At 39.3% G+C, this 24,220-nt stretch overlaps 1 protein-coding gene across 1 annotated transcript in view; it reads left to right on the top strand.

The window, feature by feature from the left end:
* The first annotated feature begins 2,096 nt into the window (after window positions 1-2,096).
* SRPRA (SRP receptor subunit alpha) overlaps window positions 2,097-24,220 on the top strand; it is a 121,333-nt gene continuing 99,209 nt past the window's right edge. The window contains exons 1-4 of the mRNA XM_053691539.1: window positions 2,097-2,278; window positions 9,120-9,203; window positions 9,657-9,820; window positions 14,534-14,688. Of these exons, the coding sequence (XP_053547514.1) occupies window positions 2,162-2,278; window positions 9,120-9,203; window positions 9,657-9,820; window positions 14,534-14,688 (520 nt within the window). The 5' untranslated portion in view covers window positions 2,097-2,161. The remainder of the gene's footprint in view (window positions 2,279-9,119; window positions 9,204-9,656; window positions 9,821-14,533; window positions 14,689-24,220) is intronic.

Raw genomic sequence — 24,220 nt, 5'->3', positions numbered from 1 at the left:
CTGGTGTAACAACATGACAAACACACAGGCAGCAGGTGTAACAACATGACAAACACACAGGCAGCAGGTGTAACAACATGACAAACACACAGGCAGCAGGTGTAACAACATGACAAACACTCAGGCAGCAGGTGTAACAACATGACAAACACACAGGCAGCAGGTGTAACAACATGACAAACACTCAGGCAGCTGGTGTAACAACATGACAAACACTCAGGCAGCTGGTGTAACAACATGACAAACACACAGGCAGCAGGTGTAACAACATGACAAACACTCAGGCAGCAGGTGTAACAACATGACAAACACACAGGCAGCAGGTGTAACAACATGACAAACACACAGGCAGCAGGTGTAACAACATGACAAACACACAGGCAGCAGGTGTAACAACATGACAAACACTCAGGCAGCAGGTGTAACAACATGACAAACACACAGGCAGCAGGTGTAACAACATGACAAACACACAGGCAGCAGGTGTAACAACATGACAAACACACAGGCAGCAGGTGTAACAACATGACAAACACACAGGCAGCAGGTGTAACAACATGACAAACACACAGGCAGCAGGTGTAACAACATGACAAACACACAGGCAGCAGGTGTAACAACATGACAAACACACAGGCAGCAGGTGTAACAACATGACAAACACACAGGCAGCAGGTGTAACAACATGACAAACACACAGGCAGCAGGTGTAACAACATGACAAACACGCAGGCAGCAGGTGTAACAACATGACAAACACACAGGCAGCAGGTGTAACAACATGACAAACACACAGGCAGCAGGTGTAACAACATGACAAACACACAGGCAGCAGGTGTAACAACATGACAAACACTCAGGCAGCAGGTGTAACAACATGACAAACACTCATGCAGCAGGTTGTAACAACATGACAAACACACAGGCAGCAGGTGTAACAACATGACAAACACACAGGCAGCAGGTGTAACAACATGACAAACACTCAGGCAGCAGGTGTAACAACATGACAAACACACAGGCAGCAGGTGTAACAACATGACAAACACACAGGCAGCAGGTGTAACAACATGACAAACACTCAGGCAGCAGGTGTAACAACATGACAAACACACAGGCAGCAGGTGTAACAACATGACAAACACACAGGCAGCAGGTGTAACAACATGACAAACACACAGGCAGCAGGTGTAACAACATGACAAACACACAGGCAGCAGGTGTAACAACATGACAAACACACAGGCAGCAGGTGTAACAACATGACAAACACTCAGGCAGCAGGTGTAACAACATGACAAACACTCAGGCAGCAGGTGTAACAACATGACAAACACACAGGCAGCAGGTGTAACAACATGACAAACACACAGGCAGCAGGTGTAACAACATGACAAACACACAGGCAGCAGGTGTAACAACATGACAAACACACAGGCAGCAGGTGTAACAACATGACAAACACACAGGCAGCAGGTGTAACAACATGACAAACACACAGGCAGCAGGTGTAACAACATGACAAACACACAGGCAGCAGGTGTAACAACATGACAAACACACAGGCAGCAGGTGTAACAACATGACAAACACACAGGCAGCAGGTGTAACAACATGACAAACACACAGGCAGCAGGTGTAACAACATGACAGACACACAGGCAGCAGGTGTAACAACATGACAAACACACAGGCAGCAGGTGTAACAACATGACAAACACACAGGCAGCAGGTGTAACAACATGACAAACACACAGGCAGCAGGTGTAACAACATGACAAACACTCAGGCAGCAGGTGTAACAACATGACAAACACTCAGGCAGCAGGTGTAACAACATGACAAACACACAGGCAGCAGGTGTAACAACATGACAAACACACAGGCAGCAGGTGTAACAACATGACAAACACACAGGCAGCAGGTGTAACAACATGACAAACACTCAGGCAGCAGGTGTAACAACATGACACAGCTGGGAACGAGATATACAACATAACACCTAGGCAGAAGGTGTAGTAACATGGCAAAATTCGCACAGTGAGAGCAGCAAGATGGTGGTTTCCGCTCTGCGACCGGAAATGAAGTCATTTGAGTTCGGTAGCTCTGACGTGTCGCTCGGGGCTACCCCCAGTAGTTAGTGCGCAGCCGGAGCGGCAACATGTTGGACTTCTTCACTATCTTTAGTAAGGGCGGTATTGTGCTCTGGTGCTTCCAGGGGGTGCGCGGCTCCTTCACCGGCCCTGTCAATGCACTTATTCGCTCCGTCATCCTGCAGGTGAGAGGGCAGGCCTTCCCGGCTTCAGAGAGAAGTGCTAGTCTGTCAGACTGTAAGCTAAAGGGTTAGCCAGGCATTAGAGTAGCCATATGCTTACCTCAGACGTGCTTCAGATCGGTTACTGTAGGGGCCACACCACTTCTGTAGGAAGTCTGTTCCATACATCTACTACCATCTGTGTAAATAAAGAAGTGCTCCCTAAAGCCATTTGTAAACGCTGACACCAAGTGACGGTCCCGGTATAAATAAATGTCTGTGATGTAATAACTTCATATAGTCTTGTCTGGCTTTGCAGAAGCTGCTTTATATTAATGAGATTGCAATTAAGGGGACAATATCAATAAAGTGTCATTGAGCTGCTGTAAACAGTTACGGGTATCATTCATATTGGTTCATTGATGCTGGCGATGGGACCTAGTGACATCAGACATCATCTTGTTACTTTTAACTCTGGTGGCATGGAAGCTACCATATTTCTTCTCAATGTGAGTGGACAAAAAAATAATAAAAACACAAAGTCAATAACGTGCTAAGAAGACATGAAAGACAAAATGAAATGTTAATGGAACAGATGGAACATGCAATTTTAAGACCATTATCTTAATATCCGTTTTTGCTCTTTTGGTATCCCTTGTGGAGAGCATACCTAGATAGGTTCAGAGCACAAGGCAATACTGGGAGCTAGCTGGTGCCTCTTGTCATTGACTCACCAGATGTGTTCAGCTAGGTCTCAGTAGTGCAGTTGTTAAACACATAGGCCTAGTTTTCGTTGTTGTTGTAATCTGGTGGTAACCTAAACCATATGGAGACACTCGTCACCACCAGTTTACAACAGCAATGGAAACTAGACCAAAGCTAGGTGTTTTTTTTTTATTATTCCAACATTATGTCCCTTTAATGCACTTATTTATTTGATCATGCAGGATAATAACTGGGGTAAACAAAATGGATGAAAGCTAGTGATGAGTTTCCACTTGTATAATAAATTATCAGGGGTTTCATGGACTTGCACATATTGGATAAGAATAATGTCCAATTCATATTTTATAATATTTATTTATTGGGCTTGAACCCCTCAGCTGTTAGAGGGCTGCAGCTGTGTATAAACTTGCAGCTCCCTCTAGAAGCCGTACTACCAGACGATAGCTGTCATATTAATGCCAGCATGCAGACTGAATTTCTTCACCGCTTACAAATCTAGAGGAGAGGATGGGGAACAGTGTAACAGATTTTAGCTATTGTTACAATTAATTATCAGGACATTCTAGTGGGAACAATAAACTGGTATATTTTGTCAGAACACATATATATATAATTACACAGAAGAAAAAAAGAATTGACAGTCTCCCGTGGAGAGGGAGAGTCACACAGAACTACCCACCCCTACACAGGGCAATCCAGTATACCCTTATCTGGCACAAACCTAGAGGAAATTAATTAGTGAAATCAGGACAAAACTAGCGATATGCAACACTGTCTAATTTTATTCCTACTAATAACACTAAGCCACAAGCAATAAAAGTCACATCAAGTCCACAGGACTACATTAGAAACTAGAAAGGTACCCTTAATTTATCAGGGAGCTTCCTGTTTGTTATGCTCCAGAGTTAAGTGATTCCTTCAATTTTCCTCTGTATCCCAATACCACTTTTTACTTATGCATACGTAAATATGGCCCTTTAAAGATCTTCAATGTGCGCCCCCACGGCTGCAACTCTGGTAGCCAGAATCTGGATGGGTTAATGATGCAAAATAAAGGTTAGTCCAGCAAGAAATGCCTCTGTCAGCGTGGTTAGTAAAGCAAAGCAGCTCAGTCCTTAAAGTGATGGTAAACTCTCCCCTTTTAAAAATCAGATCTTGAATGTAAGCGCTATTTTAGATGGGGGTTTATTCATCATGTGCAATGAAGATGCGCTATAACTTAGTTATTAATATAGATATGAAATTCAAATACCCCACGTTACACCACCCACTTCAAAAGTCAATTTTCCTGTCAGCTAAATGATTGAATTACTCTCCAATCAATGCTCTAGCTACAACAAAAGTGCCAGATGGGGAGAGCGCTGATTGGACAACAATTCAATTTGTTAGCTCACAGAAAATTTGACTTTTGAAGTGGGCGGAGGAGCATGCAGTATTTGAATTTCATATCTATATTAATAACTAAGTTATACTGCATCTTCATTACAGCTAATGAATTAAACTTCATCTAAAATAGCGCTTACATACCAGATCTGATTTTATAAAGGGGAGAGTTTACCATCACTTTAAGCATAACCCTCCAGTAAAAGTCCATAACTGCAATACATATTACCACCCTATTATTTCTCATTAGAATTTGCTTTAAATTGGAAATTTTACCTTTGTTTTTGATGAAGAGAATAATGCTAATGGTTCAGATAAAGGGAGAGGAAGTCTATCAAAACATCTAATTTAATATGTTGGAAAATCCTGTGTGGTATTTCCACTTGTTTTTTTTTATATATATATAATATATATATATTCAAGCTGGACTGGTGGTATTGCTTCAAAGTTGTTTATTATGCTTTGCTCTATTCATTGGCCCAATACAGAATGGCCTGACGCGTTTCGTACATGCGCTTCATCAGTGTATTTATACGAGTGTGTATGTAGGGAGACCTGCTGCATCATATGGCCACTTGACCCCATGTCTGCCATGTTACTGACAGTCAGCATTGCTCATGGAATCAAGTGACATTAACTCCATCATGTCATTGGGAAAGAAGCTTTGCAGAATGTATTAGATGGACGGTGTTGGCCAAAGTTGTATTTGTATTTCACTGCTGCAAGGCCTAGAATCAATTCAGCCATACTAGGCTAAGCTTTAGGTTACAGCTGGCAGGGGTAAATGACAGCCACCCATGGGTGTCTTCTAGGGCCTAATTTAACCCCTTAAGGACACGGCCATTTTTCAATTTCTTTCCCTGAAGGACCAGGGCTTTTTTTAAATTTCTGCAGTGTTTGTGTTTAGCTGTAATTTTCCTCTTACTCATTTACTGTACCCACACATATTATATACCGTTTTTCTCGCCATTAAATGGACTTTCTAAAGATACCATTATTTTTATCATATCTTATCATTTACTTTAAAAAAATGATAAAATATGAGGAAAAAATGGAAAAAAACACACTTTTTCTAACTTTGACCACCACAATCTGTTACACATCTACAACCACCAAAAAACACCCATGCTAAATAGATTCTAAATTTTGTCCTGAGTTTAGAAATACCCAATGTTTACATGTTCTTTGCTTTTTTTGCAAGTTATAGGGCCATAAATACAAGTAGCACTTTGCTATTTCCAAACCACTTTTTTTTCAAAATTAGCGCTAGTTACATTGGAACACTGATATCTTTCAGGAATACCTGAATATCCCTTTACATGTATATATTTTTTTTTAGAAGACATCCCAAAGTATTGATGTAGGTCCATTTTGGTATATTTCATGCCACCATTTCACCACCAAATGCAATCAAATAAAAAAAATTGTTCACTTTTTCCCAAATATTTTCACAAACTTTAGGTTCCTCACTGAAATTATTTACAAACAACTTGTGCAATTATGGCATAAATGGTTGTAAATGCTTCTCTGGGATCCCCTTTGTTCAGAAATAGCAGACATATATGACTTTGGCGTTGCTTTTTGGTAATTAGAAGGCCGCTAAATGCCACTGCGCATCACACGTGTATTATGCCCAGCAGTGAAGGGGTTAATTAGGGAGCATGTAGGGAGCGTCTAGGGTTAATTTTAGCTTTAGTGTAGTGTAGTAGACAACCCCAAGTATTGATCTAGGCCCATCTTGGTATATTTCATGCTACCATTTCACCGCTAAATGCGATTAAATAAAAAAAAAACGTAAAATTTTTCACAATTTTTGGTTTCTCACTGAAATTATTTACAAACAGCATGTGCAATTATGGCATAAATGATTGTAAATACTTCTCTGGGATCCCCTTTGTTCAGAAATAGCAGACATATATGGCTTTGGCGTTGCTTTTTGGTAATTATAAGACCGCTAAATGCCGCTGCGCACCACACGTGTATTATGCCCAGCAGTGCAGGGGTTAATTAGGTCATTTGTAGGGAGCGTGCAGGGTTAATTTTAGCTTTAGCGTAGAGATCAGCCTCCCACCTGACACATCCCACCCCCTGATCCCTCCCAAACAGCTCCCTTCCCTCCCCCACCCCACAATTGCCCCCGCCATCTTAAGTACTGGCAGAAAGTCTGCCAGTACTAAAATAAAAGGTGTATTTAAAAAAAAAAAAAAAAATTGTATAGCATATTTACATATGCAGCTGTGTAGGATCCCCCCTTAGCCCCCAACCTCCCTGATCCCCCCCAAACAGCTCTCTACCCTCCACCTCTAACTTACTGGGAGCCATCTTGGGTACTGGCAGCTGTCTGCCAGTACCCAGTTTGCAAATAAAAATGTATTTTTTTGTATTTTTTTTATTTATTTTCCTTTTTTCTGTAGTGTAGTGTAGCTTCCCCCCCCCACCAATCCCCCACCCGCTCCCAGATCCCTTAGATTAACTTTTATTAGGGATTTTATCCCCCCTTACTGCCACTTCTGTACAATGTCTTTTTCCGTAGTGAAGCGGTTCCCACCCGCTCCCTCCCCGTGCACGCGCCCGCCCGCCGCCCCCCGTGCACGCGCGCGCTCCGGTGCGCACTCCCGACAACCCCGCCCGCGATCCCGCCCTCCTCTCTCTTCAGCCTTTCATCGATGGCCGCCCACCCGCCTCCCACGTCAGCTCCCACCCACCAACGATTGCGGCCATCGATGCCGGTGCAGAGAGGGCCACAGAGTGGCTCTCTCTGCATCGGATGGGGGAAAAATGTTATTGCAGGATGCCTCGATATCGAGGCATCACTGCAATAACTGTAAAGCGGCTGGAAGCGATCAGGATCGCTTCCAGCCGCTTTAATCCCCAAAGTCGTACAGGGTACGTCGCTGGTCTTTAAAGACCAGGTTGTGTGCGACGTACCCTGTCGTTAAGGGGTTAAGGAATCAGTGGCTCCCTGGCACCTGGTTTTGTTGAGCTCTGCTCTATCTGAATCATAAAAGAGAAAAAAAGGGGATTTCAAGTTCCTTTTAGTAGAGTTGGCTCTGGTAGATTTCAGTTTGCATCATGTGTATACAGCCCATATAACAGCAGCCCTGCTAGATCTCAGCTTCTAAGCGATTACAGCAGATTTCTGAACTGGTTCAAAGAACTTGCAAGGAATGATTGGCTGTAGTACACAGATGAAATAGTAAAATCCGAGAGAACACTTGTATAATTCTAAATAAGAGGTCTCACATACGTCTATATGCACATTCTCATCTAGTAGTAGGCTTTACCGTTATTTGTGTTGCTTATTTAGGACATCACATTTTGATTTTTTTTTAATATAAATTTTATTACTTCTATAAAAAGTAACAATAGTCTATTATAATAAATAGCTGGTAGGGTAACCCGTACGCATTTAAATATGTAGAGAGAGAGATTTTCTTTGTTTGTTATTAAATAATACATTTCCTGTTGTTTTTAGCCATGATCATTAATACAGCAGTATCATAATGTACTTTGTGTGAGTTACAAATGTAAAATACAACTTAAACAGTCTTAACTGATAAAAAAATACATTGTGCTTAAATGCTTCTCTTTCATATACCTGCTATACACCCAAATTTCAGAAATGTGGAAAATATTAATCTTGAACAGGTGCGCATTTATCTGCAATATTTGTACTTGTATTGATTAGTTTGTTTTTAAAAAGAAAACGCACACTGCTCAAGGTATATCATTACATAGATTGATTGGATATTAAACGGTAAATAACAATTTTCAGAGCTAAATTAAAGAAAAAGGGGCATAATAAATACCAAAAGTATTTTGCACAGTTAAACATTTTTATTACAATCTCATACTGATTAATATTACTTTAAATTGTTACTTGGTACATTCCAGAAAGCAACGCCTCCTAAATGTTTACTCCTTGTTCCTATTTTTTTTTTTTTATAGACCTTCTGTATATGCCTGTATGCAAAATCCTTCACTTACTCCAAACATTGTGAGTGATTCCTTACTTCCCATTAAAAAAAAAGTTAACCCTTTACTGGTGTCATCTGTCCAAGCTGCATTTAGCTATTCTCACACACACAAAAGTGGCGCGGATTCACAGATTGGTGACGTTACCATCTTTTAACTGCTCTGTTTGCACTTTGAATTAATGTGCATGATACAGAGTACGGCCATTTTTGCAGTGGCTCCATTGCTCTATATTATTCATGTAGCCTTTTATATGTGTGATGTGACTGTCTTTAAATACTGCAGAAATAAGAAGGGCTTGCTCTGCTGTGAAAAAGCCATTCACCGCTTCTGTCACAGGATGCAAGAATAAGTGAACTCCAAGATGGGCAGCATCCAGTATAAAAATGCAGAGCTTCAGAAGCCGACACCTGTAAATGGGTAAATTAGGAGAACCACTCTGAAGAGAGCTGGGAGGCGCAGGAAGAAAAAAAAATAGCATGATTAGTAATAACAATTCTTTTCAAGTTGTCTCCATCACATTCATTTATCTACATAATCAGTTAAAATGCATTAATATCAAGAATACTGAAATGTTAAAACAAAATGTACATACTATTTAGCGTAGGATAGTTTATAGGTGGATGCTTATTGTGTTTGCAGTCAGCAGTATCAGGGTTATGTGCCATAGTCTGTGCACATTTGCATCTATACAAACTGTGCTGCGCTTCATATTCCCTTAATTTATTGATTTTTGTTAATCTGGATTCTCTCTTCCTTTTTTTTTTTTTTTTTTTTTTAGGAGAAAGGGGGGAATAATTACTTTGCACATGACTCCCTCAGCCTGAAATATAAGCTGGACAACCAGTTTGAGCTGGTTTTTGTGGTAAGCTTGCACTTTAATTAATTAAATTTTAATACCATTCCCCAATGTTTGCTTTGGGAAAATACTGAACCAAATGTTTGCTTTATTTAATTTCTGTAGGTTCTAATTGAGTAATTACAAATATATTTTTTTCCAGGATTCAGTGTTAAATTTAAATGTCCTGAATCCATTTATTTTCTTACATAGACATATGGTAAGACATTTTTACATTGACTCTGCGTCTATAAAATGAAAACAAGTTAAAAACAATGTACACAATTCTGTTATCAATAGACAAATTCTTATATTGAACAATAAAATTATATATTTTGTGAATAAGAAGCAGGATTTGTAATACTTTTGTGCATTTGTATTCTATCACAATAGTTATGTGTTTATTTGCAGTAGTGCTGCTGTTGCATGTTCCAGGCCATGCTATGTCAGTGATCTTATAGTCCATTCTTTGTTCTACAGGTTGGATACCAAAAGATTTTAACTCTGACGTATGTGGATAAACTGATAGACGATGTTCACAGAGAGTTTCGAGATAAATATCGCAATCAAATACAACAGAATGGAGTTCTGGGGCTACTCAATGGGTCCTTTGATTTCCATAATGACTTCTCGGACCTTCTTAGGTAAAAAAAAACGCTCATAAAGCACAATATTTGTAACATTAAACAGTTAGTATCAGAGTTAGAAATGGTTGAAAAATGCCTATTAAAAAGGCCCTTTTTACAAAGCAAACAAATAGTGAACGAATAGTCTCATGTACTGTACACCGTATTACAGCGCTGTACTATCAGTGCAGGGGGCAAAAACTTTTATCTGGATTTGCACAGATTCACAAGAACTCCATCTCTGAAAAGAGTGGATTGTGGCGAGCGGCCTCCTACTTCAGCACTTGGTAGCTAATAAAACTGTATGTGTGTGTGACACAGACATATTGTTGTGTTTAGGTAACCTCTTATATCATTACTAGACATTACCTCCATGCATTGCTACATATCTCTGCTTATTCATGGTCTGGAATCCAACTGAACATAAGTATCAGTGAGTAGCAAGTCAGAGGAGGAAGTTGCAGGGTAATAATCTTTTTGCAGAGATCTATTTATAGTGTGTTTTATAAAGTCAGACAGCCCATTATGTGTCATACAGGCCTGGCCAGTCTCAGCCATCTGGGGCTAGTATAATACTAGAATTTAATGGTTGGGTAATTTAGTGGTTCAGATATTTTGATATCTTTTCTCACCTTAATCACATTTTCCTTATGGGGGCTGGACAGAAACAAGCTTTTCATGTGGGTATAAGTCTCTTCCCCTTCCTGCTGCATACCATATTGTATTAATCTGTAGTCAATGGGTCCTTAAAGTGAATGGCAACTATAGCGTTTTGGAAATGCGGGGTTGACTGTTGAAACAAATAAAGGGCCCTTTCATTCATGAGGTATAAGATACTTTATGTAGAAAGCTCCTTGACTTGTTTCACTCGATCACTGTTCTTAGCTGCTACAGCAGCCCACGGAAGAAAAATATTTTGCTAAGAGGTGATGTTTTCACCCCTTAGCAAATAGGCATGCGGTAAATCCGACTCCCATGGGCGCCAAACCGGATTTACCGCATGACTATTGGCTAAGAAGTGAAAACGTCATCTCTTAGCGAAAAAATGTTTTGCCCTGTGGGCTAACGTAGTAGCTAAGAACGGCGAACGGTTGAAACTATTAAAGGCACTTTCTGTATGCAGTATCTTATACCTCATGAATGAAAGGGCCCTTTATTTGTTTGTTTCAACAGTCAACCCTAGCGTTTCAAAAACACTATGGTTGACTTTCACTTTACGCCATCAGGTTCAGAACTCTTTTTGAATTCCCACCTTAGTCACTTTGGCTAACAGTTAAAGGGACACTGTACCCAAATATTTTCTTTTGTGATTCAGATAGAGCATGCAATTTTAAGCAACTTTCTAATGTACTCCTATTATCAAATTTTCTTCATTCTCTTGGTATGTTTATTTGAAAAGCAAGAATTTAAGTTTAGATGTCGGCCCATTTTTGGTGAACAACCTGGGTTGTCCTTGCTGATTGGGCAGCACCAATAAACAAATGCTGTCCATGGTTCTGAACCACAAATTTGCTGGCTCCTCAGCTTAGATGCCTTCTTTTTCAAATAAAGATATCAAGAGAACGAAGAAAAATTGATAACAGAAGTAAATTAGAAAGTAGCTTAAAATTGCATGCTCTATCTCAATCACAAAAGAAAAAATTTGGGTACAGTGTCCCTTTAAGTATATAATGCTCATAATGAGGCAGCCTATTTGTCATGTTCTATCTTTGTGTTTTAGAATATGCAATACATTCTGTCTAGTCCAGTAAGTAGCCTGCAGCAATGTAACTTAATGTTTTAAGTGTTTTTCGTCTCTGAAGTTGAGTGCGCCCTAATTGCTCATGGCTTTGGCACCCAATGTAGCCATAAGTGTGCGTCTGTGTTTTTTTTTACCATGTATGTGCGTCTGTGTTTTTTTTTACCATGTATGTGCGTCTGTGTTTTTATTACCATGTATGTGCGTCTGTGTTTTTTTTTACCATGTATGTGCGTCTGTGTTTTTATTACCATGTATGTGCGTCTGTGTTTTTTTTACCATGTATGTGCGTCTGTGTTTTTTTTTACCATGTATGTGCGTCTGTGTTTTTATTACCATGTATGTGCGTCTGTGTTTTTTTTACCATGTATGTGCGTCTGTGTTTTTTTTTACCATGTATGTGCGTCTGTGTTTTTATTACCATGTATGTGCGTCTGTGTTTTTATTACCATGTATGTGCGTCTGTGTGTTTTTTTTACCATGTATGTGCGTCTGTGTGTTTTTTTTACCATGTATGTGCGTCTGTGCTTTTATTACCATGTATGTGCGTCTGTGGTTTTTTTACCATGTATGTGCGTCTGTGCTTTTATTACCATGTATGTGCGTCTGTGCTTTTATTACCATTTATGTGCGTCTGTGCTTTTATTACCATGTATGTGCGTCTGTGCTTTTATTACCATGTATGTGCGTCTGTGCTTTTATTACCATGTATGTGCGTCTGTGCTTTTATTACCATGTATGTGCGTCTGTTTTTTTTTTACCATGTATGTGCGTCTGTGTCTTTTTTACCATGTATGTGCGTCTGTGGTTTTTTTACCATGTATGTGCGTCTGTGGTTTTTTTACCATGTATGTGCGTCTGTGGTTTTTTTACCAGGTATGTGCGTCTGTGGTTTTTTTACCAGGTATGTGCGTCTGTGGTTTTTTTACCAGGTATGTGCGTCTGTGGTTTTTTTACCAGGTATGTGCGTCTGTGGTTTTATTACCATGTATGTGCGTCTGTGGTTTTTTTACCATGTATGTGCGTCTGTGGTTTTATTACCATGTATGTGCGTCTGTGTTTTTTTTACCATGTATGTGCGTCTGTGTTTTTTTTACCATGTATGTGCGTCTGTTTTTTTTACCATGTATGTGCGTCTGTGTGTTTTATTACCATGTATGTGCGTCTGTGTTTTTTTTACCATGTATGTGCGTCTGTGTGTTTTATTACCATGTATGTGCGTCTGTGTGTTTTTTTATTACCATGTATGTGCGTCTGTGTGTTTTTTTATTACCATGTATGTGCGTCTGTGTGTTTTTTATTACCATGTATGTGCGTCTGTTTTTTTTTACCATGTATGTGCGTCTGTGTTTTTTTTTACCATGTATGTGCGTCTGTGTTTTTTAACACTTCTGCTGTTTTGCTTGGCGATGGTTTCCCTGTAGTGTAGTCAAAAATGTTATAGTAGCCTAGGCAGCATTTGTTTGAATAAATATTTAAAATTGGCATTATATTTCCTTATATTGGGTTTATATTTGTTTTGTTATGCTCTTATTTTTGCAACAAATTCATAATTGTTTAATATGGCAAATAATTATACACCTTGGATACTGTTTATCTATATTGGGCAGATAAAAACATAGAAGCAAACTAACAGCCTTCTGGTAATTCCACTGGATTTTATGCTGTCAAAGACTATAATATTCAGATGGATTGTTCAATGCATGGCCTAAGCTTATCATGTCTTAAAGGTACTGGTATTGCTGGGGCTTAAAGGGATAGTAAACAACAAACATGGTTTAAAAAGTTTGATAATCCATTTTATTACCCATTCCCCAGTTTTGCATAACCAACACTGTTACTTTTTACCCCTGTAATTACCTTGTATCTAAGCTTCTGCTGAATGCCTCCTTATCTCAGATCTTTTGACAGACTGACATTTCAGGAAATTAGTGCTGACTCTCTTAAATAACTCCACACGCATGAGCACAATGTTATTTGTATGAAACACATGAACTAACACCCTCTAGCTGTGGAACGGTCAAATGCATTCAGATAAGAGGCAGCCTTCAAGGGCTTATAAATTAGCATATGAGCCTCCTTGGCTTAGCTTTCAACTAAGAATACCAATAGAACAAAGCAAATTTAAAGACAAAAGTAAATTAGGAAGTTGTTTAAAATGACATGTCCTGTCATGAAAGTTAAATTTGGACTTTACTATCTCTTTAAAGCCCACTCTACAAGAGCTGTTTCCACTCTTTGAGGCAACTGAAATAAGGGCCATTTTCACTTCTTGGGCAACTAAAACAGATGTTTTTGCTTTGTTTGTTTTTAGTCTCTTAAAACCTGTGTAAAGCGGCAGTTTGGAGTTCTTACACAAATTTGTAAATACTACACATTGTGTGTTTGTTCCTCTGCGGAGGCTAAATTTGTATGGACGTTTCTCCATCCTGTGTTGGCTTCTGAATAAAGCATACCTTGTTTTCAGCATGTTTACTGACTTACCTGTTATCTTGTTCTGAACACCCTTGTCTTGTACTTCTTGGTGTATCTTCATTGGTGGGGGCTACTAAGGTGAGCCAAGATAACTAGAAATTAAATCATACCAAACGTTTTTTTCCATGTCCCTCAGTAGAGCTCACCAAGATTTCCTCCATTTTGTTACTGCTTTTTAACTATTATGGCATTAGCTGTAATGTGATGAGTCTTATACTCAACTAAAAAAAGATTTGCTTTGGACTTTGCCCAGGCTCATTTTTAAGGTGTTGGTCCTTCTTGTTTAACCCTTCTTAAAGATGTGAACAAAGATAAGGAAATATTGGTAAGTATGGTTTTAATTTATCTTTTTAATTCACCTGACTTCAGAAACGCCTATATTTAAAACCTGATCTGTTTTTAGACCCTTGTAAACTTGGTTGGCTAAATTACCTTTCAGAGATGTTGTATGCTGCTATTGCAGTGTTTGTTCTGTTAATGCTCCATTGTTCTAAGCTTTTATTTGCGTGTCCCCACAGGGTGGCGGAGGAGAGCAGTAGAGCTCGCCCTCCCCCAGCCATGAAAACATTTGAACAGTCCCAGAAGTCCCAGAAGACCGTTAAGTCCATGATAGAGAAGCCAGCGGACAAGGGGAAGGAAAATAACAAGAAAAACAAGGCCTCAAAGAAAGAAGGTAAGATTAGAACAGTATGGAACAAACACAATCTTACTTACTAGGGGTGTGCATTCAGATGCTTCGGTAGTATCCAAATGCGTAAGTAGGCGGCCGTTCGCTGTATTTGGCTCTCTTCGGAGCCACATTTCTTCTTCTGGAAGTACAACACACTAAGATCTGGATTTGCACAGATTTTAGTGTTTTATAAATGCAGGTCCGAAACAAGCTGAATGTGGAGAGCTTTCCGCCTTCTACCGCATTAAGATGCTACCGAACCATCTGAATGCGCACACCTGTACATAAATAGTAGATTCTGGGAGATACATTGCTTGTGTAGGAAACACCTCGTGTTTTGTCATATTGGTTTTATCTCTTAGCTATAATCCCTTGGTTTACAGAGCAGGCCACGTCTCCATGCATAGCAATATTCTCTACTCATTTCTGGTGCCCAAGCTGGGATGAGGCCCCAATTTCAACAGCACCCCTTTCCAAAGAACAAGAAGCTCCTAATAGTATAATTCATCAGCATAACTGATTAATTCAGAAGAATTGGATTTGCTTCTCTGTCACCTTTTTCCCATGGTTTGTCCGCATTAGATGATCTTCACTTGTGCAGCCTTTCTGTACAAATATGAAGTCGGGTTTTTCTGTACCGCAGCACTGTAGTATCTTCTTGGAGACCAAGACAACATATTGGTTTTATCAAATTCCTACACTTTCCTAGAGGTGTGCGCCCAGTCTCATTTGAGACTCTAAGACCCCTTTACTTACACCCTGTATCCAAGGGAGTCATGATTTAAGAACTTTAAAAGAATATGAAACCCAAAAACTTTCTTTTGTGACTCAGACAGAACAGACCATTTAAAAAGAAGTTTCCAATTTACTTCTATTATCAAATATGTTTTGTTCCCATTATATTCTGTGTTGAAGAGATACCTAGGTAGCATCTGGAGAACTACATGGCAGGAAATAGTGCTGCCCTCTAGTGCTCTTGTAAATGGATAACATTCTTCATAAACTGCTGCCATATAGTGCTCCAAAAATGGGCCAGCTCCTAAGTATACGTCACTGCTTTTCAACAAAAGAGAACAAGGAAAAAACAGAAAAAATAAGTAAATTAGAAAGTTGTTTAAAATTGCATGTTCTATATGAATCATGGGGGGGGGGGAGGGGTTGGGTTTCATATCCTTTTAAAAAATTAATTACATTCTTCTCTGCCGCTTATATCAGGGTAGGCGAACAAGAAAACAGAAAATACATCGTTTTGAAATCTATATTGCACTTCCAGGATTGCATTATTTCTAGAATAGCAACTCCTTTTTACACCATATCATTGTCATCCATCCCAAAAATAGATTCTGTGTTATAAAGCTTTGCACTAAAGCTAAAGAGTAGGCTACGTCGTCTTCCTGTCATGTAGTGCCCCAGACGTGCCTGCTACCAAGATATCTCTTCAACAAAGAATAACATGAGAATGATGCAAATTTGATAATAGTAGCACATTGAAAACTTTTTTTAAATTGTATAACTATCTAATAAATTTTTTTTTTTTTTTAAATTGCATTCAAAACGCTATAAGGGCTCAAAGATATGAGGTCTCAGGTGTTATGAAAAAAAAGTTTAGTGTGTGCATATGTATTTACAGACATATATACACATATAAAAATACAGAGAAAACGCAATCGGGTTTGCATGTGAGTAAGGGTGTTAGTTTTTTTTTTTTACTTTTTGCACTCCGTTGAAGTTTATAGGGAATACGTTAACTCGGTTGTGATATTCGAAGTTTGGCTTTTTGCAAGCGTTGGGTTAGTGCTCGTGCGATAACTTTTTACTTTCAACTTGTAATAACACGCGTTAACAAGTTACAAAGAGAGGAGTTCAAGCGCTTAGGATGACCTACTTCTGTCGCTCAAATATTTAAGGGTGTTCTAGCTCACCCTGAAATAAATTACAATATCCAAAATATTCAAGCGTCTAAGAAGAGGTATAAAACAAACTTACTTTATTAAAACCCTGTACATACAGATAAATACCCAATATTAAAACGCTATATGGTGATAACTTGCGTTATCTAATGACTTGAAAACTTGCAAATTTAATAAAACGCTGTATAATATGGTAAATTTTCTACATATAAATCAATATGCTTATACTTGCCCAAACGGGTCAGTTTAAAAAACAAGGTGCACCTAGACTATAAAAAATTTATAGGATCTAAATTATATAAGGAATATAAAAATACACATCCAAATGAATGTCTTAACTGGTGTCCATAAGTCCAAACGATATAGTCCCAAATCCAATTTTCTAGTTGATGTCCAATAAATTCAATTATGTGTAGTTAGTCCCCGTGTATTTTTTGCAGATGAAAAAGTGAAAAATACAAAATATAAAAATACAAAAATGCCGAAAGGGCAAAAAATGTGCAAAAATAAGATCAAATGAAGTGTAAAAAATATGATCAAATGAAGTATCAAAAATAGAATATTCACAAAGGTTTAAACCAATGACCTAGTGTCCAATCAAAAATTGTAAAATATGTAAAAAAAAAACGTAAATACGTAAACTATCCACAGATGCAGAGTGTAACCAGTCTTCTAGTATGTGTCCTCTATAGTAGATCCATCAATGCCCATAGGTAATCTGAACAAATATAACAATAGTGCAATATCGCTAATACAATGTGCAAATATTAATGGCTTCTTTATTGGTGACCTTATATACCTTAACTAATTCCTCATAAATCCCGTTTGTACTGATTGTTTGGCGCCAAAATCCCATTCCATGAAGGGTGATACTGGGTGTCGATAACGTAGGCTCCTTGGGGTGGATTTCTCCCAAAGCTAGACCTGAGGCGATTCTATCCTACACTATCACAAAAGAGTTCTTTACACAATGGGATAAGACCCTGCTGGAATTCCACCACGTTTCCACGAATCCCTCACCACTGACCACATACACACAAAATCCAGACTTTCCCTTCACGATCACACAGAGACCCCAACTGAGTGGGACGCGACTGGACATGACAATATTTCACAGACTTCTCACAAACCACAAACTTAAGAGTTGGGAGGAACTAGATGACTCGGGCCTAGATATATCCTGGTATTTTTATATGCAACTCCGCCATTTCCTGGGGACATACAAACAGGCAAAACTCTTAACTAGGCAATTGACGATGCTAGAGAAACTTAGCTTACTCCCTGATAACCCGGGACACTTGATCACCATAATGTACCGAACATTAATGTCACCTGAGAGGTCCCCCCTACCAACTTTTGCAGGTCAATGGGGCAAAGAGCTGTCCTCGAGCCCCACGGACAATGAATGGAAAAAAATCTTTATCACTCACACAAAGGCCTCAGTGTCTGCTAAAACAATCGAGTCCAACTACAAGTACCTGTCGCGGTGGTACCTCACCCCCGCTAGGCTACAAAAGATCTACAGACAAACTGATGGGAAATGCTGGAGAGGTTGTGGGGAACAGGGGACCCTTTCGCACATATGGTGGAGCTGCCCATTAGTTGAGGCTTTTTGGAGGAATATTCTAGATAAGATAGAAAATACTTTACAGATCAAACTAAACAGGAGCCCCAACACTTTATTATTCCATAACCTCCCCAAAATTGCTGAAAAACCCAAGAGGCAACTCTTATATATACTGCTCAATAGCGCTAAGGCCCTAATTCCAAAAAATTGGAAAACCACAAACGTCCCCTCTATTTCAGATTGGTCGACATGGGTTAGCAGGAATCTACAGCTGGAACGTTATAGGTACTGGAGAGAGGATAGAATAGAAATACATGAATACATGCTGGAACTTTGGAAGTCCATGAACACCTAAACATACAGGCACAGAATATGTGGTCTATTAGTGAAATCTACCACTTACCACCTACCCTCCTACTGCTCCCCTTCCTTCCCCTACTATCCACCCCCCCCCCTTTTTTTTTTTTTTTTTTTTTTTTTTTCTCTCTCTTTTCTCTTTCTCTCTCTTCTTCTTCCAATTCCCCTTCCCTCCATCTCTCTTTTAAACTGACTTATACATCTATTTTTTCACATCTTTAGGTGTGCACTATAACACCAACAACTTGAAGAAAACTAATTTTTGTTCTTATTGACACTGTTTTGTAAAAGACTTGGAATTTATTTTGGCAAACATACAATAATATGTTAATTTTTGCTGCTGTACGAACAGTAGCGGGCTCACATTGTAACCAGAGCCAAGTCTGTCATATTCATATTTTTTGTGTTAATAAAGATTTATAAAACTAAAAAAAAATAAAAAAAAAAAAATAAAAAAAATAATCCCATTCCATGATGTAACATCCTGTGCTGCACTAATCAATTCCCCCTTTTTTTTTTTTTTTAATCTTACTATCAACCTGTTCACTGACGTGTTATCTTATGTAGCTCTATTATCTACCCCTGTATTGGGTGCTATCGTTATTATCTTTGTGACCGGACGTATCGTCAGATCGCTGTCATGTCTGTTTCCATGTCAACCTTTTGTTGTTTAGTGGCATTTTGTCCTGTGCACCACTATTTTCTTCCCTTGTACTATGTCCCGTCTTCAATTGTCTCCATAGCCGGAAGTAGCATTAGATAACGTCATTTCCGGTTTTGTGTCAACAGTATTGCTTCCTTACGCTTCACGTCTAATCAATATGTTTTTGGTTATATGTGAAATGTCGTGTATTCAGCCTGTGTTATTTGTGTTTGTATACACAAATAAGACAGGCTGAATACGCGACACTTCACAAATAACCAAAATTCATGAAGACGGGACATAGTACAGGGGAAGACAATAGTGGTGCACAGGACAAAATGCCACTAAACAACAAAAGGTTGACATGGAAACAGACATGACAGCGATCTGATGGTACGTCCGGTCACAAAGATAATAACAATAGCTGCCAATACTGGGGTAGATAATAGCGCTACATAAGATAACACGTCAGTGAACAGGTTGATAGTAAGATATAAAAAAAAAAAGGGGGAATTGATTAGTGCAGCACAGGATGTTACATCATGGAATGGGATTTTGGCGCCAAACAATCAGTACAAACGGGATTTATGAGGAATTAGTTAAGGTATATAAGGTCACCAATAAAGAAGCCATTTAGTCTTGAGAAAGGCCCCATCTAAGGGCCAAAACACGTTGACACATAGGTAAGCCTTATTTTAATATTTGCACATTGTATTAGCGATATTGCACTATTGCTATATTTGTTCACAGATTACCTATGGGCATTGATGGATCTACTATAGAGGACACATACTAGAAGACTGGTTACACTCTGCATCTGTGGATAGTTTACATATTAAGCCTTTTTGACTGTTTTATAGCAGACTGCTTCTTGAATTCTTTTACAATTTTTTTACATTGTTTACAATTTTTGATTGGACACTAGGTCATTGGTTTAAACCTTTTATGAATATTCTGATATTTTTGACACTTCATTTGATCTTATTTTTGCACTTTCGGCATTTTTATATTTTGTATTTTTCACTTTATTTTACTTTTCATCTTTTTTTAATTTTTCAACACACATTTTTTCTTTTTTGCATTCATATTTTGCTATTTTTCACTTTTTCATCTGCAAAAAATACACAGGGACTAACTACACATAATTGGATTTATTGGACATCAACTAGAAAATTGGATTTGGGACTATATCGTTTGGACTTATGGACACCCGTTAAGACATTCATTTGGATGTGTGTTTTTGTATTCCTTATATAATTTAGATCCTATACATTTTTCTCCAACATTGGTGTGTCCGGTCCATGGCGTCATCCTGACTTGTGGGATATTCTCTTCCCCAACAGGAAATGGCAAAGAGTCCCAGCAAAGCTGGTCACATGATCCCTCCTAGGCTCCGCCCACCTCAGTCATTCTCTTTGCCGTTGCACAGGCAACATCTCCACGGAGATGGTTAAGAGTTTTTTGGTGTTTAAATGTAGTTTTTATTCTTCTATCAAGTGTTTGTTATTTTAAAATAGTGCTGGTATGTACTATTTACTCTGAAACAGAAAAGGATGAAGATTTCTGTTTGTAAGAGGAAGATGATTTTAGCAGACAGTAACTAAAATCGATTGCTGTTTCCACATAGGACTGTTGAGATGAAGTAACTTCAGTTGGGGGAAACAGTTAGCAGACTTTTCTGCTTAAGGTATGACTAGCCATATTTCTAACAAGACTGTGTAATGCTGGAAGGCTGTCATTTCCCCTCATGGGGACCGGTAAGCCATTTTCTTAGTCAAAAACAAACAGAATAAAGGGCTTATTATGGGCTAAAAAACTGGTAGACATTTGATTGCTTTATTTGTGCATATTATTCAAATTTAGGCTAACAATTGACATTTATAATCTTGGGGAACGTTTATAAAACGGCAGGCACTGTATTGGACACCTTTTTCAGTCAGGGGGCCTTTCTAGTCATAGACTGAGCCTCATTTTCGCGCCATTAATGTGCAGTTGTTTTTTGAGAGCAGGGCATGCAGATGCATGTGTGAGGATCTAAGAATCTCTGAAAAAGCTTTTAGAAGACGTCATTTGGTATCGTATTCCCCTCAGGGCTTGGTTGGGTCTTAGCAAAGAATCTGGGACTGTATAGGGGTTAAATTGAAAAACGGCTCCGGTTTATTTTAAGGGTTAAAGCTCTGAAATTTGGTGTGCAATACTTTTAAGGCTTTAAGACACTGTGGTGAAAATTTGGTAATTTTTGAACAATTCCTTCATACTTTTTCACATATTCAGTAATAAAGTGTTTTCTGTTTGAAATTTAAAGTGACAGTAACGGTTTTATTTTAAAACGTTTTTTGTGCATTGTTGACAAGTTTAAGCCTGTTTAATATGTCTGTACCTTCAGATAAGCTATGTTCTATATGTATGAAAACCAATGTGTCTCCCCATTTAAATTTATGTGATAATTGTGCCATAGCGTCCAAACAAAGTAAGGACAGTACTGCCACAAATAATGATATTGCCCAAGATGATTCCTCAAATGAGGGGAGTAAACATGATACTACATCATCTCCTACTGTGTCTACACCAGTTTTGCCCATGCAGGAGGCCCCTAGTACATCTAGTGCGCCAATACTTATTACCATGCAACAATTAACGGCTGTAATGGATAACTCCATAGCAAATCTTTTATCCAAAATGCCTACTTATCAGAGAAAGCGCGATTGCTCTGTTTTAAACACTGAAGAGCAAGAGGACGCTGATGATAATTGTTCTGTCATACCCTCACACCAATCTGAAGGGGCCATGAGGGAGGTTTTGTCTGAGGGAGAAATTTCAGATTCAGGAAAAATTTCTCATCAAGCGGAACCTGATGTTGTGACATTTAAATTTAAATTAGAACATCTCCGCGCACTGCTTAAGGAGGTGTTATCTACTCTGGATGATTGTGACAATTTGGTCATTCCAGAGAAATTATGCAAGATGGACAGGTTCCTAGAGGTTCCGGTGCCCCCCGACGCTTTCCCTATACCCAAGCGGGTGGCGGACATAGTAAATAAAGAGTGGGAAAAGCCCGGCATACCTTTTGTTCCTCCCCCTATATTTAAGAAATTATTTCCTATGGTCGACCCCAGAAAGGACTTATGGCAGACAGTCCCCAAGGTCGAGGGGGCAGTTTCTACTCTAAACAAACGCACTACTATTCCTATCGAAGATAGTTGTGCTTTCAAAGATCCTATGGATAAAAAATTGGAACGTTTGCTTAAAAAGATTTTTGTACAGCAAGGCTACCTTCTACAACCAATTTCATGCATTGTTCCTGTCACTACGGCAGCGTGGTTCTGGTTTGAGGAACTAGAAAAGTCGCTCAGTAGAGAAACTCCATATGAGGAGGTTATGGACAGAGTTCACGCATTTAAATTAGCTAACTCTTTTATTTTAGATGCCGCTTTGCAATTAGCAAAATTAGCGGCGAAAAATTCAGGGTTTGCTATTGTGGCGCGCAGAGCGCTTTGGCTAAAGTCTTGGTCAGCGGATGTGTCATCCAAGACAAAATTACTTAACATTCCTTTCAAAGGTAAAACTTTATTTGGACCTGATTTGAAAGAGATTATTTCAGACATCACTGGGGGAAAGGGCCACGCCCTTCCACAGGATAGGTCTTTTAAGGCTAAAAATAAGCCTAATTTTCATCCCTTTCGCAGAAATGGACCAGCCTCTAATTCTGCATCCTCTAAGCAAGAAGGTAATGCCTCACAACCCAAACCAGCCTGGAAACCAATGCAAGGCTGGAACAAGGGTAAGCAGGCCAAGAAGCCTGCCACTGCTAACAAGACAGCATGAAGGAGTAGCCCCCGATCCGGGACCGGATCTGGTGGGGGGCAGACTCTCTCTCTTTGCTCAGGCTTGGGCAAGAGATGTTCAGGATCCTTGGGCGCTAGAAATAGTTTCTCAAGGTTATCTCCTGGAATTCAAGGAACTACCCCCAAGGGGAAGGTTCCACAAGTCTCACTTATCCTCAAACCAAATAAAGAGACAGGCATTCTTACATTGTGTAGAAGACCTGTTAAAGATGGGAGTGATACACCCAGTTCCAATAAAGGAACAAGGAATGGGATTTTATTCCAATCTGTTCGTAGTTCCCAAAAAAGAGGGAACGTTCAGACCAATTTTGGATTTGAAGATCCTAAACAAATTTCTCAGGGTACCATCGTTCAAAATGGAAACTATTCGAACGATTCTACCCACCATCCAGGAAAGTCAATTTATGACTACCGTGGATCTAAAGGATGCGTACCTACATATCCCTATCCACAAGGAACATCATCAGTTCCTAAGGTTCGCTTTTCTGGACAAACATTACCAGTTTGTGGCTCTTCCATTCGGATTAGCCACTGCTCCAAGGATTTTCACAAAGGTGCTAGGGTCCCTTCTAGCGGTTCTAAGACCAAGGGGCATTGCAGTAGTACCTTACTTGGACGACATTCTAATACAAGCGTCGTCCCTGTCAAAGGCAAAGGCTCATACGGACATCGTTCTAGCCTTTCTCACATCTCACGGATGGAAGGTGAACAAAGAAAAGAGTTCTCTGTCCCCGTCAACAAGAGTTCCCTTCTTGGGAACAATAATAGATTCCTTAGAAATGAGGATTTTTCTGACAGAGGTCAGAAAATCAAAACTTCTAAGCTCTTGTCAAGTGCTTCATTCTGTTCCTCGTCCTTCCATAGCGCAGTGCATGGAATTAATAGGATTGATGGTTGCAACAATGGACATAGTTCCTTTTGCACGAATTCATCTAAGACCATTACAACTGTGCATGCTCAAACAGTGGAATGGGGATTATACAGACTTGTCTCCAATGATTCAAGTAGATCAAAAGACCAGAGATTCACTCCGTTGGTGGCTGACCCTGGACCATCTGTCCCAGGGAATGAGCTTCCGCAGGCCAGAGTGGGTCATTGTCACGACCGACGCCAGTCTAGTGGGCTGGGGAGCGGTCTGGGAATCCCTGAAAGCTCAGGGTCTATGGTCTCGGGAAGAGTCTCTTCTCCCGATAAACATTCTGGAACTGAGAGC

This window comes from Bombina bombina, chromosome 8 (genome assembly GCF_027579735.1).
Source record: "Bombina bombina isolate aBomBom1 chromosome 8, aBomBom1.pri, whole genome shotgun sequence".
In the NCBI taxonomy this organism is placed as follows: domain Eukaryota; kingdom Metazoa; phylum Chordata; class Amphibia; order Anura; family Bombinatoridae; genus Bombina; species Bombina bombina.
Note: the sequence above shows the minus strand (reverse complement) of the source record. Positions and strands in the feature narration are given on the sequence as shown.